The sequence below is a fragment of the Lissotriton vulgaris genome, chromosome 10 (genome assembly GCF_964263255.1).
Source record: "Lissotriton vulgaris chromosome 10, aLisVul1.2, whole genome shotgun sequence".
Taxonomy (NCBI): Eukaryota; Metazoa; Chordata; class Amphibia; order Caudata; family Salamandridae; genus Lissotriton; species Lissotriton vulgaris.
In genome coordinates, this window is record NC_141698.1 from 1,013,701,060 (window position 1) to 1,013,716,423 (window position 15,364).

The window sequence follows — 15,364 nt, forward strand, 5'->3', positions numbered from 1 at the left end:
ATGGAGACACTGCGTAAGGACTGGGATCTGACAGCAAGCAAGCCTTCAGGGCATGGAGACACTGCGTAAGTACTGGGATCTGATAGCAAGCAAGCCTTCAGGGCATGGAGACACTGCGTAAGGACTGGGATCTGACAGCAAGCAAGCCTTCAGGGCATGGAGACACTGCGTAAGTACTGGGATCTGATAGCAAGCAAGCCTTCAGGGCATGGAGACACCTCATAAGGACTAGGCTCGGAAAGTAAGCAAGCCTTCAGAGCATCGGGACACCTCGTAAGATTGTGACAGGGACGAGGGATGAGCGAGTGATGAGCTGTTCAAAGATGGCTGCCTGTTCTACAGTCAACAAAAAAGTGAAGCAGGCTTTTACTGGAAAAATAAGTGAATGCCATATAGTGCTTCTTAACAGCAATAACAAGTAGTTTACATTTTGTGGAAAATATGTCAATGTGTGCAAGGTAAATATACTCCATTATTTTAGTGTGCGATTCGGTTGTTCTCCTTAACAATTTATCTGACATAATTATGTGCTATTTTCTCAGACACAAAATGACACAAGTGGATGTGTGAATCTGACATTTTATGCTAATTCTGGTTCTTGCAGAGGTTACTGCTGGTTTTCTGATTGTCATATGACATGAAAGCATTAATGATTTACATTATTTCAGTAAGCAGATCTTGACAACAATGTAGTTGGCAAATAAGAATAACAAACATTTATTTTGATTTTTATACTTTTTTTAATTAAAATATGTTTACTTGAACAATGAAAACTTTAACAACAGTTCAGTTGAAACTAAAAAATAAATATAGCCAGAAAGGCACAATGCTGCATATTAAACATCTGTATGCTATACATTCCAGCCAATGATCTCGTAGATCAGCGCTTTCAGCTGTCTGGACTGGTAAGTGACTGTGTTCTTCCCAATATGCAGCCTTTCCTCCTCCAGGGGCTGTTCAATAACAGCTGGAATGCTCTTACCATAAACTGTGAGAGAAAAATAGTGAACTAGGTTGAAAGAGTTATGGAAAAGGGACACATTTTAATGCTGCATCAGTGCTGACCGCGTACATGGGTTTTCCAGAAACAATGAACAGTCTACTTACTGGCAATCTTCATTGAACTCAGAGACGTTTTAAGGCATAGCCAAAGAGGTTCTATTGCCCGGGGCTCCCACTTTCCTAGGTGCCCCCTGGTAATGTGAGCTTTCTCTCACCCGATCCCACCTTTGTCAATTTTTCTGCATTGCTTCCTTCATGCAGGCTTGTATTGGCTCAATTCAAGGTTGTTCTGAATGTCGGACACAAATATGTTTGGCCCAGGGCCCCAAAAATTCTTAATGCAACCCTGATTCAATTGGGCACTATTCTTTTTAGCCCATGTGACATACACAAATAGGACTGACCCTTAAACTAAGTGCAGAACCCTAGTCAGTAAGTAGAAGGTAGACAAAGTTTCCGTTGGTCAATTTTATCCATTAATCTATCCACCTATGGTAATACATAGGTGAAATAGTATGCAATTAATGGACCACATGGCTAGTGATTAAAATCCATTGAAATATATTTCACAAACATTAAAATGCAATATTTCATACAGTCGAGTGCAAAGAGCGGTGTGTGAAATAAGTGCTTGGCTGGCATCTACATATGGACAGAAAACATGAGGTGTTGTGATGGTATACACCACACTGGTTGAATACACAGTATTTGAATCGTAGTTTGACCAAAGTTCATCGATTACACCCCCGAGGTTATGCTGACCGTGCGGATTGAAGCCGTGGGTCTCAATAGGACAGACCTGCCTGTCTAGTGCCCTCCGGTGAGGGGAACTTCTGCTCTACCGAGCCACCACACACAGTTCCTGGTCAGAGATCTCTGAATGAAGCCAGACCACCTGTGAATATTCATGGTCCGCCAGGTCACTCTTCGCTGCAGAGTATCCCAACGTGTCGCAGCGGGGATGGTGGGAAGAATCCTGCACATCAGAGATATCGGACCAGGAACAGAGGATGATGGGTCGGTAAAGAGGAAGGTCTTCATGTCCACATCTGTGTTCCCTACTGCAAGCGACACTGACCCGTATATGACGGTTTTGTGTCCCCGCACACCACAGCTGCACAATTGTTCCCACTTTTCGAGCTGTAGCCACTAGAGCAAGAGGGCCCATATGCATCACCCACAGGAGGTGAACCTTCAATCTCCCCTATACAGACCTACTTCCTAGAAGTACTCAGAGAGAAGAGTGCCATCTGCCCAGGAATGATGGTGCGTGAGTGCATTCTACTTGGTACAACTGAGTAACACAAATTAACTTGTGAAACCATGCCCTCAGAATTAGATGCGTGATTGGCTGTGGGTCTAAGATGAGCACTGAAAATATGTCTGTGCACGAATGCACACAGATCCACTATTGTGCATCAGCCAAAAAATTATTGAAACCAGATTGTGCCAACAGACGTTTTGAAGCTGCTAATAATGTTTTACTTAACGTGAATACTACTGCTTTGGGAATTATATTTGTTGTGTTGCACACAGTGCTTAACTTGAGCTGGTGGTTGCAGGTGGGACTCACAGTCACTCATGTTTTGGGACCGGCTCTTGTTTTTTCTATATGGGCTGTCTCCTGTAGTCTGGTACTTCTTATTTTTTCTGAGCAAGCTTTGATCCAGAGCAGGAGAGTAAACACGCAAAGAGAAAGGAGGAAGAGAAAGACGGAAAGACCATGACAAAGGGGGGAAGCAGGGATGAAAAAGACCCTGCAAGAGTGAGATAAAGTTGTAGGGACTATCGAGCAGTGGATTAAAGAGGCATGACGTGGAATCAAGACTACACAGCCCTGATATTCGGCACCCCGATCTTTGATAGCACCAGCCCAGCACTTTTTCTTTTACAATTAGCCACTGGTGCCATTTATGAGCCCTCTGAACTATACATTCGACTCCACACCACCATCTAAGAGTAAGCCTTGGCAGCACAAACTTGCAACCCATTTGGAATGTTAACACCCAAAGAGGCGGCTCTTAGTAACTCAGTGAGCTCACAAGAGCTTTTGACTTTATGTGCTTCCAGGCAGAACAGCAATACTTGTCACAAGGATTAATTCATAGCATAGTTCCACACAATTATTGAACATTTTGCATGGTTGGTGAGTTAATTGAGAAATTGTATTGTTAGAGGTTTTTTTGGCATATAAAATAGTTTAATGATTGTGACAAATCGAAATAAACAGCCATTAAAACTTGGCTTGAAGCATTCTCTCACTGAAGCATCAACATTACTATTAATGTAACAAAATCCAAAAAAGGCTGCCCAGCCATGTAAATCCCAATCAACAGGACACCACACATTTAAGCTACATCTGTCAGAAAAAACAGAACGAAGATAGAAAAGTAAAAATGTATATGGGTCAAAAGAATTCGTGATGAAGCAAAAGACAGGACAATAAATGAAAATAAAATATCCCCAAATAGCCATGAACTTTAGGAACGGTATTTTCACACACTCCCATGAAATCCAAGATGTACCTGTAGAAGGAAGATAGGCTCCTTTTTAAAGTTCTACAAATACCTGCCGCTTGGACCCCATGCCTCTCGGCCTTGAAGACCACACCACAGCTTAACAGGATGGAAGCTAAACTCACGATAGGGGAGCTCCCTGGCAAGAAACATCGAGGGTACATACGATTATAGTCTGTAGTACATCCAACATGTTTGCCAGGTGTAGGGCAGCATGCAAGACTGACCTAGGCCCACTGGAGACGAGGACTGGCAGTCGGCACTTGGGTATAGCGGCTTATCATATTTCTATTTTCAGGCTTATCCAATTCATGTACTTAAAGATGACTGATCTTAACAGGAACCTGATTATAGCATATGATATTAGACACCTCCACGTGCTACCTTAATTGCTAAAATGAAGAATGACTTCATCCAATATAGCTGGGTCTGGTGGCTCAGTGGACTAAAGCAGCCACTGCAGGGGCCTGTGTTTGACCTCATGGTCACAGGTTCAAATCCCGACGGGTCCACTCAGCCTTTCATCCATTTGAGGTTGATAAAATGAGTACCATTGAGGTGGGTAACAATAAACATCTGTTATTCAGCGCCTTCGGGTATTCGTGCGCTTTACAAATACACCTATTATGTTATATGATAAGGGGATCCAGGGTCATTTGGAAATTATGGGACGGAGTAGCCCAAGTACTATGGCAGGCTCTGGACGGACCAATAATCCTCCGCTGCAGACTGCTCTTCCAAATAATCCTTGCGACATTTAGGAACAGATGGGCAGTCATGAGCAACAGGAGCAGAAAGTGAGCAAGGATCTCAGAGCTTGTTTGGTTTCTGGGGTTTTCTCTCTTTGACCCCCCCCCCCTCCTCCCCCCCCCGCCCCCGCCCCCCTCGAGAGGGTAATGGGGAACGAGAGGTCCACCCAGTGATGGAATCACTGGTCAAAGAGTGTGATGCTACTTTCGCAAACACTGGAAACATCTGTCTCTCCTTAAGGCGTTGTCAATTGCACCTTTTTCTAAACCGCAGATACAGCATTTAGAAGAGAAACACCAGCTAACCCCCGCTCCATAATTAAAAGACGATGTTATTCCTCGTTGATGAATTATTTATTGACAAAGGTGGGAGTGGTGGAGAAGAGCTGGACAATATATGTGCACATTACTGTATGCATCCTTTAGGCTGCCTGTGTTAATCGAGCAGGTATGTGCACAAAACATGCCCATGCCAGATTTACTGTTAAAGAAAACAATAGGCCGGTTCAACAGAAAAATTGGGTGGCAGTGGGACCGCCAAGAATCTCTGACTTAACAGATACACTGCAGGAAGCTGGCAGAACAGAGGGTTCTGACGAGTCATAGATGCGTTTGATATCTACATTTAGGGGACGATTCACAACAGCGAAGTAGTACTACAGCAGAACTATTTTCCGTACTCTTACGTGCCTTTGTGAATCAACCCCAAAATATCAAACTCCCTATTGTTAAAAGTGCAAATTGAGCACAGTGCTTTCTATTTGAGCTAAGGGCATATGAATATTCCCTGAATGTTGCCGCTTTGTTCACATTTTAGATGTTTTGGGGCAAATCCACAAAGGCACGTAAGAGTAAGTAAAAGAGTACCATGTGTCAGAAGTACGTGAAAGAGGAGCTACACATATTGGAGTGGACAGCGCAACACTTTTCCTTCCCTGATTGTTGCTATCACTGACTACTTACAAAGTACTGTAACAGCTTTGTGAAACCATTTGCAAGTTAACCTATCTCTTCTATTTCTATTTGATGAAATGTTACTGTTTAGGGGTAGAAACTCTCCCTGTGATAGTGGCCCCTTCACCCAGATACCAGTACTTACTTTCACAGTGTTCCAGAAACTGTATGCACTCATTGATGACGCTGTCTCGTAGCATAATCATATGTTTCGACATGTTTTCCAGCAAGGACAGGAAGCAGCGCTTGGCATAATACCAGGTGTCTGTCCCAAGCTGTAGATGGCGAAAAATAACCCATGTTGAAACACAAGAATGACATATCAGCAGCAAATACAGTATGGTGGTACAACCACAACAAAATCAACATCTGGCCTTGAATGCCACTTATTCTACGATGACAATTATTAATCCCTACCTCATGTTTCAAAAAGCAGTATTTTTTCAAAATAAACAAACAATTCTTTACCTACTGGGGCAGGCCCAGCTGATCTGATATAGGTAAAACTTGTGAGACCCTTTAGGGCTATAATTGGGTTTAATGAGGTTTTAGGGGAATAACATGCCAGCAAGTGCACAATAACCGTGTTGTACTGTATCACTCCCAAGCACTTACAAAACGTTCACTCGTCACTAACACAAGGCTGGCTGAGAAGAGCCTTTATAATAATATTTAGCACTTTTAATATCTTTGCTCTATTAGAACTTGTTAAGGAACAGGTGCCACCTATTGGAGTGACTGTAACGTCATCAGTATTTCATAAATGAGGCAAGCTCTCCAAATCTACTGCTTCCATCTCACAGCTCCTACCACTCCAGTGCTTACTTTGTGAAAAAAACACAGGTGACAGGAATGAACATTTTTCTTAGAAGGGCAAATGATAAGTTATGCCATTTCTGATATAATCAGTAAAGTAATTTAACGTCATGAGTGATCTCATATGTAAGGTCATAAGCAGAGCATGACATGGGTCCAAAATAATGTGATAAGACAAATAGCGTTCACAGTCAATAAATAGGACTTGAACAAAAAATAACCTGTGTAATCCATGGTGTCAGAGGCTTTGTATATTTAACAATATGGGTGCAAGCCACGGCTAGTTTATCTAATTATAACTGACGAATTTCAGTGATTTTTGTGTTTTGCTTTCTAAAAAAAATAAAAAAAATCAAATGGAGAAGGGATCACTTGTCCTGAGTAACCAGGGTTATTCAATTTTCGTGTAATATACCGATAAAAAACCTTCATTGACGTACAGAGGCTGGGGTGGCGGTATATCTGGATTCTCCGCCTAACTCTTAAAAGCATGACAGCATCATCATAGGGTTAGTTCTTATGCTTTCTCCGCCCGGAGGTGAACCACTGGTTAGTGCAGTAGTGATCAGGGATAGTGGGTATTTGTGCAGTGGCAAGAAAAATGGTTAAAAGACTCATATAGCCAGGTTAAAGAAAATTTTAATGGATCTGGGTTCGAGGTTTCCTAAAATTGTTTTGTGCGTAGGAAGAGTGATTAGGAGTCTTCTGCACTTTAGTATGTCCATAAAAAAGGTCGACTTGTCACAGAGACAAACATGGTCTCTATCACTATTTTTTCCATATATTAGAATATTCCCCAGGCATCAGACTGGCTCTGGAAATGTTTGAGGGGTACCTCTGCACACCAGTAGGTGCCACTGTTCAGCTCCGCGTAGGCAGATTTAGAATTTAGGTGTGCAGTGCCTATACAGGCACCACCTCAGCACGCTGATGTCAGTTTTTTCCAGAAGCGCTGATGCCACAAAGTATGTTGACATACCAGTGTGCATTTCTAAGGCCCTTAGAAGGGTGTCCCTGTACTTAATCAGTTCACAGAGTGGGGATGGTTGGTAAAGAATCTGCGGCTAGAGTCCATACCAGATAAGGCGTTACCAAATGTAAGTAACTTGTTAATTTGATGGAGACTTCTATCCCCAGGTTCCTTACTTTAGAATAGATACCCAAGCAATACCTCCCTGGAGGTGGGACTGCGAAACTGATGTTAGACCAAAAAGTCATGCAGAACTGAGTGGGCAAAATGCCCGTCACAAAGGACCTGACCTTCCAGAAAGTAGTGTTTGGCAAACATGTGCAAAGATACCTACATTGCTACCTGACAGATGTTCAAGATAGGGACTCTGCAAGCTGATGCAGTGGTAGCGGCCGTGGCTCAGTTGGAAAGCCCTTGGCGGGTTGCTTCTTGGCCCGTGCATTACAGAGCTTGATGCAGAGCACTAGCCATCTTGAGATGGCCATTTATGCACAGCTTTCCCTTTTTGAGCCCCGACATACCAGACAAAGAATTGGTCATCCACCTGGATCTCTCTTGTGTGGTTAAGGTTGAAAGAGAATGCTCTTTTTGGGTCCAGGCCGTGGAGTTCCGCCTCTTCTTTAGAAGGAAGAGGCAAGGCAAAGAAAGTAGGCATGGTAATATGTTGGCCTACATTGAAAGGCGTCACAACCTTCGGAAGGAAGGAAGTACGCGTTCTGAGAAACAGCTTGTCTGGGGAAAAGTGCTATGAAGAGGGTGCACAGAGAGTGCCTCCAGTTTGCTGACCCTCCTGGCTGATGTTATGGCCACTGGGACAACCATTTTGATAGTGAGCAGGCGAAGGGGGAAAATGTGTAGTGGCTAAAGAGGCGTGCATATCAGGAACATGTGAGAATCCAATTAAGATCCCACTGGGCATAATGAGAGGTCTGGGAGGAAACATGTGCTGAAGGCCTTTTAGGAACCTAGTCCCAACGGGGGATTTGAATGAAGAAGTTTGGTCCTGAAATGTCAAAAATGAGGATCACTGACAGAATATCGAGGAGCAAAATATATACCTGCCAAAATATCTTGGAGAAAATATAGAATGCTAGAATATCGAATTCCTATCTTCAAACAGGTAAGTACAAAAATATCGACTCCAAAATATATATGTAAAAAATATAGACAGTCAAAATATCGAATTTTTTAAATGTCTTAAAAGTAATTTAAAAGTAATATAATAAATGTAATTAATTTAAATATACTTCAAATACTTAAATAAACTTAAAATTAATAAATTATTAATGTAACTTAAATTTTTTTAAAAATAATTTTAATACATATATATATATATATATATATATATATATATATATATATATATATATATATATATATATATACATATTATTAACAAAACATATACAATATTTTCAACGTAGGATAGCGAGAGGGTTACATTTACTATTACCACTCCAGTGAGTGCAACAGTAGAGAAAACATTGGATAGCGTAGGGGTAAAAATTACTATTCCCACTCCAGAGAGTGCAACAGTAGGGAAAGCGTTGGATAGCGTAGGCATAACATTTACTATTTCCACTCCAGTGAGTGCAACAGTAGGGAAAGCATTGGTAGCGTAGAGGTAAAAATTACTATTCCAACTCCAGAGAGTGCGACAGTAGGGAAAGCGTTAGATAGCGTAGGGGTAAAAATTACTATTCCCACTCCAGAGGGCATCAGTAAGGAAAGCGTTGGATAGCGTAGGGGTAAAAATTATTATTCCCACTCCAGTGAGTGCAACAGTAGGGAAAATGTTGGATAGCGGGAGGGTAAAAATTATTATTCCCACTCCAATGAGAGCAACAGTAGGGAAAGCATTGGATAGCGGGAGAGTTAAAATTACTATTCCCACTTCAGAGAGTGCAACAGTAGGGAAAGCGTTGGATAGCGTAGGGGTAAAAATTACTATTCCCACTCCAGAGAGTGCAACAATAGGGAAAGCGTTGGATAGCGTAGGGGTAAAAATTACTATTCCCACTCCAGTGAGTGCAACAGTAGGGAAAGCGTTGGATAGCGTAGGGGTAACAATTACTATTCCCACTCCAGTGAGTGCAACAGTAGGGAAAGTAAATACTTCATATATGAATTAAATAAAATAAATATAATACCAATTACAAATAGTATAAAATAATTAACTATTTTATAAAATATAATAATTAATCAATTAAAAATACAAATGAAATTAAAAAAAATATTACCTACTAATACGAATTATTTACCAATTAACACTAATTTATTTTAACAATTAATAAAATATTAAATATTACAACAAAAATAAGCAATAAATAAATAAAAAAAAATTATAATTCAATTACTTCCCACACTATTTCCCTATAAACGCACAACCCACTACTGAAAAGAAATTAATAAAATTAACATGATTATCAATTAATCAATTAATTAAAACTATTGACCAATTATATTTTAATTAATTACCAATTATTAATTAATTAGCAAATAATTCAAAATAAATACCAATAAATAAATTAACATATTTAATTAATTATAATTAAATTACTTCCCACCCTATTCCCTTATAAACCCACAACCGGCTGCAGAAAATACATTAATTTAAATAACATAATTATCAATTAATCAATTAATTAAAATTAATTACCAATTATATTTTAGTTAATTTCCAAATAATATTTATTTACCATTTAATTCAACATAAATACCAATAAATAAATTAACATTTAATTAATTATATTTAAATTACTTTCCCCCCTATTCCCCTATAAACCCAAAACAAAAATTACATTAAGTTAATTAACATAATTATCAATTAATCAATTAATTAAAATTAATTACCAATTATATTTTATTTAATTACCAATTAATAATTAATGACCAATAATTCAACATAAATACCAATAAATAAATTAACATTTAATTAATTATATTTTAATTACTTCCCACCCTATTCCCCTATAAACCCACAACCCGCTACAGAATTATATTACTCAAAAATTAAATACAATTAAATTAATTATTTAAAATGAATTATAAAATAAATATACACTTTTCACACATAGCAACCTAAAAAAACTTTAAAATATTCATATTAACTTACTTACCTCCTCAAATTCGATATTTCTGTTGTCTATATTCTGTCCATGCGATATTTTGTCCATTCTATATTTTGGATTCGATATTAATCCTATTCTATTCGATATTTTGCTATTCTATTCGATGTTTTTGTAGTCTATATTCTGTCCATTCGATATTGTGTCCATTCTATATTTTTAACTCAATATTTTGGCCAGTCGATATTTTTTATTCGATATTATGACTGTATACCCAAAAATGCAAATATAGTAGACAAATAACGTTTTATCATGCTCAGAACAGAGCCCTGCTGGGCCAGAGAAGGTACACACATAAGAACTTGGGCTAAGGGTGCAGAAAGAGGATCAATGCTGCTGGATGCACATCATGCCACAAATTTGTCCCACTGGGAGGCTTATGCAGACTTGGTGGAGGGTCGGCAGGCGTAGGCTGACTTGGTGGAGGGGCAGTCGTATGCAGACTTTGTGAATGGTGGAGGGATGCCAGAATAACCTCACAGACTTCAGGTGGAAGGTCGAAAGCTGTCAACTGTCACCACTCAATCTCTATGAAGGCAGAGGTTGCGCAGGTTCATGTGCAAGACCCTCTCCTGATGTTGTGACAGAAGATCCTCCCGAAGAGGCAGCTTGCTCTGAGTACCGACGTTCATGGTCAGAAGCAAGGGATACCAGACTCTCCATGCCCAAACCAAAACAACAAGGATTACTTAGGCTCGGTCATTCCTGATCGTCTTGAGAATTCTAGGCAGGAGAGGCAGACAGGAGTACAGTAGGTTGGAGCTCCACTGGAGATAAAAAGCGTCTCTAAGCGAGAGCCGCCTTGGAAACTCCAGAGTGCAAAGCTGCTGATAGTGCGCACACTTGGCGGTGGCGAAAAGATCTCAACAAGGCTGTCCCCACTCTTCAAAGAGGCCTTGCACCACATCTGGATGGAGATAGTTATTCCCAGGGATTGAAGGCGGTCTGCCATAGTCTGGAGGAGGAGATGACTGCCTTGGGTGAGTTCAACTTCCAAAACCACTCGTCGAGGAAGGGGAAGACTACGATTGCCATCACCTTGGTGAACACCTGAGGTTCGCTTATAAGGCCAAAGGGGAGCTGTTAGACCTGTCAGCCCTTTGGGTGGTCCCTCCTACTAATTGTTAATTTTTGTCCCCTTTTCGCCCCTCAATCCTTTCATTATTTTTATGTCCACTACAATTTTTAGGTGTTGACCTGGGGGGTTTGGTACTCCTTGACCCCATGGTTCCTCATAGGCCTAGAAATCCCTCCTTTTCTGAGGGCAAGCTTAGTCACACAAAATGGTGGCCAGTAACTGCCATAACTGTTACTTCAGGAAAGGGGCCCATAGGATAGCTCTAGAACCTTCTAGCTGGTTCTAGTAGCCTGAGGCCTGCCTATATAAAGGCCAGTGGGTGGGCGGACATTTTGTAATGACCAGAGAGTTTGAGGAGTGAGGCAGGGGTTTGGGGAGGTAGGCGCGCTAGAAGTGGGTAGATCGTCCCATAAGTCGACATCCTCTTCCCTGAGGACATCACCCCCTAGCCTTTGACCGAGCCCTGCCACTATTCTATTGACATTATTTGGCAAAAACTTCTGAAGAGATCCCTGAGGGAAGCGACATCGAACCCCCTCCCCCCCCCCCTCCGAGGGGAGCAGTCGATTGTTGGCAGGAGAGCAGCTGAAGTGACAGAGACTGTTCCGCTAAAAAAAAACCTCCCTCCTGGGTTCCCTGTGCCCTCCAGTGATAAGGGAAACCTCACCTTGTGGACGCTGGCCACGGCTGCCCCGCCATTGTGTGCCTGACTTGTGGATGCGGGCCCCTGGTGAGAAGATCTAGCGGGAAAGGACCCAGATCCAGACGCTAGCGCGGTGGATTGTGCGGAGCGGTAGCAAAGGGACCGGAACAAGTTGTCAGGCAAGCGCTGAGGAGTAGGGGCGGGAACCAGAACTGGCCAGCCCCCTTCTGCTCCCTTCCTCTCTGTCAGCTGAAGAGAGGGCGTGTCACGGATCCAGTGAAGTCATCGAGGGAGTCTCAGGAAAGCTCAGACTTCGCCGGCTACGAAGAGCCGGCAGCGTCGAGGCTGAGAACGGAGCGGAACCTCGAGGGCGTGATAAGAAAAGGCGGCGCAATCGGCCCATCTGTCCGGGAGAAGGTTACAAGAGCCCGGTAAGACTGACGGAGTGCACGGGACCCCCCACCCCCCTCTTGGAGCTGAGGTGGGTCTCGCTTCTTCTCTAGACGTTGCGCTGGTTGGGGGAAAGGAAGAGTTTGCCCAGAAACCGGCCCATTAGATAGTACCAGCAGCCCGGAGGAAGTCGGGCGATTGAGTCAAATTGAGAAGCTGGTCGCGTATTGAACCCCTGTGAGCTTTGGAGAAATGAGTATACAGTCAGCATAGGGGCCAGAACAAGTTGTCAGGCAAGCGCTGAGGAGTAGGGGCGGGAACCAGAACTGGCTAGCCCCTTTCCGCTCCCTTCCTCTCTGTCAGCTGAAGAGAGGGCGGGTCACGGATCCAGTGAAGTCATCGAGGGAGTCTCAGGAAAGCTCCGACTTCGCCGGCTACGAAGAGCCTGCAGCGTCGAGGCTGAGAACGGAGCCGAACCTTGAGGGCGTGACAAGAAAAGGCGGCGCAAGCGGACCATCTGTCCGGGAGAAGGTTAGAAGAGCCCGGTAAGACTGACGGAGTGTGCGGGACCACCCCCCCCTTCTTGGAGCTGAGGTGGGTCTCGCTTCTTCTCTAGACGTTGCGCTGGTTGGGGGAAAGGAAGAGTTTGCCCAGAAACCGGCCCATTAGATAGTACCAGCAGCCCGGAGGAAGTCGGGCGATTGAGTCAAATTGAGAAGCTGGTCGCGTATTGAACCCCTGTGAGCTTTGGAGAAATGAGTATACAGTCAGCATAAAGTGAATAGGGGGAGAACAGAAGGGAAACTGTAAGACCTGCACAACTGAATCAGAATCGGCAGAAAAGAGAGCCTGAACCCCCTAGGGTGCAATCGATCATATGAACTTCATTAGCTCAGTGGAAGAAAACTGATGTTGATGGTAGAACAGGACTGAGGCAGGGATTTACACCAGCCATAGGAGCTAACCTGCCTCCGGGTGAAACCATCATTACAATCAAAGCTGCACCAGGAGAGGGGGTAGAACAAGTGTGAAATGGTATGTACAACTGTGATATATTATTGAAGTTAAAGTGCCTTCTTTTACAGGTTGATATCGAGTTAGTCAACTCAGGGTGTATGGTGTAGGAATCCCATTCTTGAACCAGATTGATGTAAAAAATAACATAAATGAATTGAGGGGTCCTAATGTGCTAAATGAAACATTGGAATTGAAAAAGATTTGCCAAGGGAGCTATGTAACTATGAAAGTGACAAAACTTACATGTGTGGGTAGAGTTATTGCACTGTGATAAATGTGTATGAGTAACTGTCTTTGAAACTAAGAGAGAACCAAGAAACTAACTAAAACAGAATATAAAGAATTTTCTACTTTTCTAAACAAGGTGTGCTGTGTCCTTTTTGGTGGATGGGCATTGGGTTACTGTATTAGGTGCGATGCAAGGATAACACAATTGCCTCGGATTAGGTCCTTCCACGCTGTGCCAGGCTACCCTTTGTGATCTGGTGCTCCCAGGTCCAACAGGAGCACTGAAAATTCAAAGTACTCTTTGCACACCGTGAACCACATGTAACACATGTGGCCTGGCAGGACGGGGATATGGAAATATGCATCCTGCAAGTCCATCGTTACTATAGAGTCTCCAGGAACCAGGACCAGGAACATAGGACTTAAGCTAAAGCTAGCAGTTTGAACTTCTCTTTTTTCAGAAAGAAGTTGAGATGGTGCAGGTCTAGGATAGGAAGAAGGACTCCATTGTTTTTGTGCATGAGAAAGTAGCAGGGATTGCAATCACAACCTACTTCTGACTACAGCACTTTCTCAATGGCTCCCTTGGCCAGGAGAACCAATACTCCTAGACGGAGTAAGGAGATATGGTCATCTGTCAGCCTGTCATACATGGTTGGCAAGGTGGGGGGGTTCTAGAAAGGGGAAGGAGTAGCCCCTCTGGACTATCTGTCAACCCCACCTGTCGGATGTTATCAACTGCCAGTGCTGCAGGTGATGGCGTATTATGTTGGAGGCATGGACTAACAAGTTCTCCAGGGGTGGGGTGGGGTGCTGGGTGAGGAAACTGGGGTTGCCAGGAGTGGGGAAATCACAACAGGTAATTATCCTATGCACAGGAGCCCCTATGCAGGGCTTGGACCAGGCTACAAGGAGGACATCAGTCAGTGCTTCATTAAATGGGAGTAAAGGCTTGGTGGGGTCAACTCCGGGCTAAGCTCCTTTGTCAAGATATTTGTCTTGACTGCCACTGAAGGCAGCGTAAGTTGTCCTCAGCCGCCCTTTTCACCACCATTTTAAAAGAGGCAACCTCTTCCTTAGCCATGGTAGGGGAGAGACCAGGCCAGTGCTTGGGGAGGTGTCCAGACTACTGGCATCTGCCAGTCCCTCATACCAGTTGTCCCCCTGTTTTTCCAGGAGACTTTGGTGCCGCTGACTTCTCCCAATCAATGATTAGAGCGGCAGACCCTGATGCAGAGGTCTAGCCCAGGACCAGGATTCAATTCCCTGCCTCAGCGGGTCTTGGGCTCAAATTTCCACGGACCTGATAATTCTCGCCTCAGTTCCTATTCCAATCATGGAGTCCCACTCTGCAACTCTGGGCAATAGCTTGCTTAATCTCCACAACTGCCCCCACAATGCTAAGGATACACAATGCTAATACCTCCACCTTGGGGGTGCCCAGGAGTTGACGCCTCACAGGGAAAGCCAGGATGGGTTCCACAGCGGTATTCGTACAAGCGCCTTGAGACCCTTGCGGGTGAGTAGTGCGCTATACAAGTATCAATTTACAATTTCAATTTACCTCTCCATGCCTATCAAATAAAAAAGGTACTAGCTCCAACTCGGATGGTTGGGTACTGGTCGGCACCCGCCCGGCTCCATGTCGGTGTCAGGAATAACAATGGGTGTTTGATTGGCAGCACTGAAGCATGCACTGGGGAAGGCCGCAACCTTGCGAGCAACACCGCTATGAATCTATAACTGGATCCATGGGCCCAATAGGTGCAGAGGGCGGACCCTCTGGTGGGAATCCAGTTGGGACCCCTCCTGAACCCCTGGGTCCTACAGGTGATCCAGAGGGGCCAGGCCACACAAATATGAGGTGCATGGC

General features: G+C 43.3%; 1 protein-coding gene across 2 annotated transcripts in view; it reads right to left on the reverse strand.

The window, feature by feature from the left end:
- Positions 1 to 560: 560 nt before the first annotated feature.
- Positions 561 to 15,364, reverse strand: part of LOC147689172 (intraflagellar transport protein 70A) — a 232,294-nt gene continuing 217,490 nt past the window's right edge. For both annotated transcript variants that reach the window (XM_086942064.1, XM_086942065.1), the window contains 2 exons: positions 5,367 to 5,496; positions 561 to 988 (listed from right to left, as the gene is read on the reverse strand). In XM_086942064.1, coding sequence (XP_086798190.1) covers positions 852 to 988; positions 5,367 to 5,496 — 267 coding nt within the window. In that variant the 3' untranslated portion in view covers positions 561 to 851. The remainder of the gene's footprint in view (positions 989 to 5,366; positions 5,497 to 15,364) is intronic.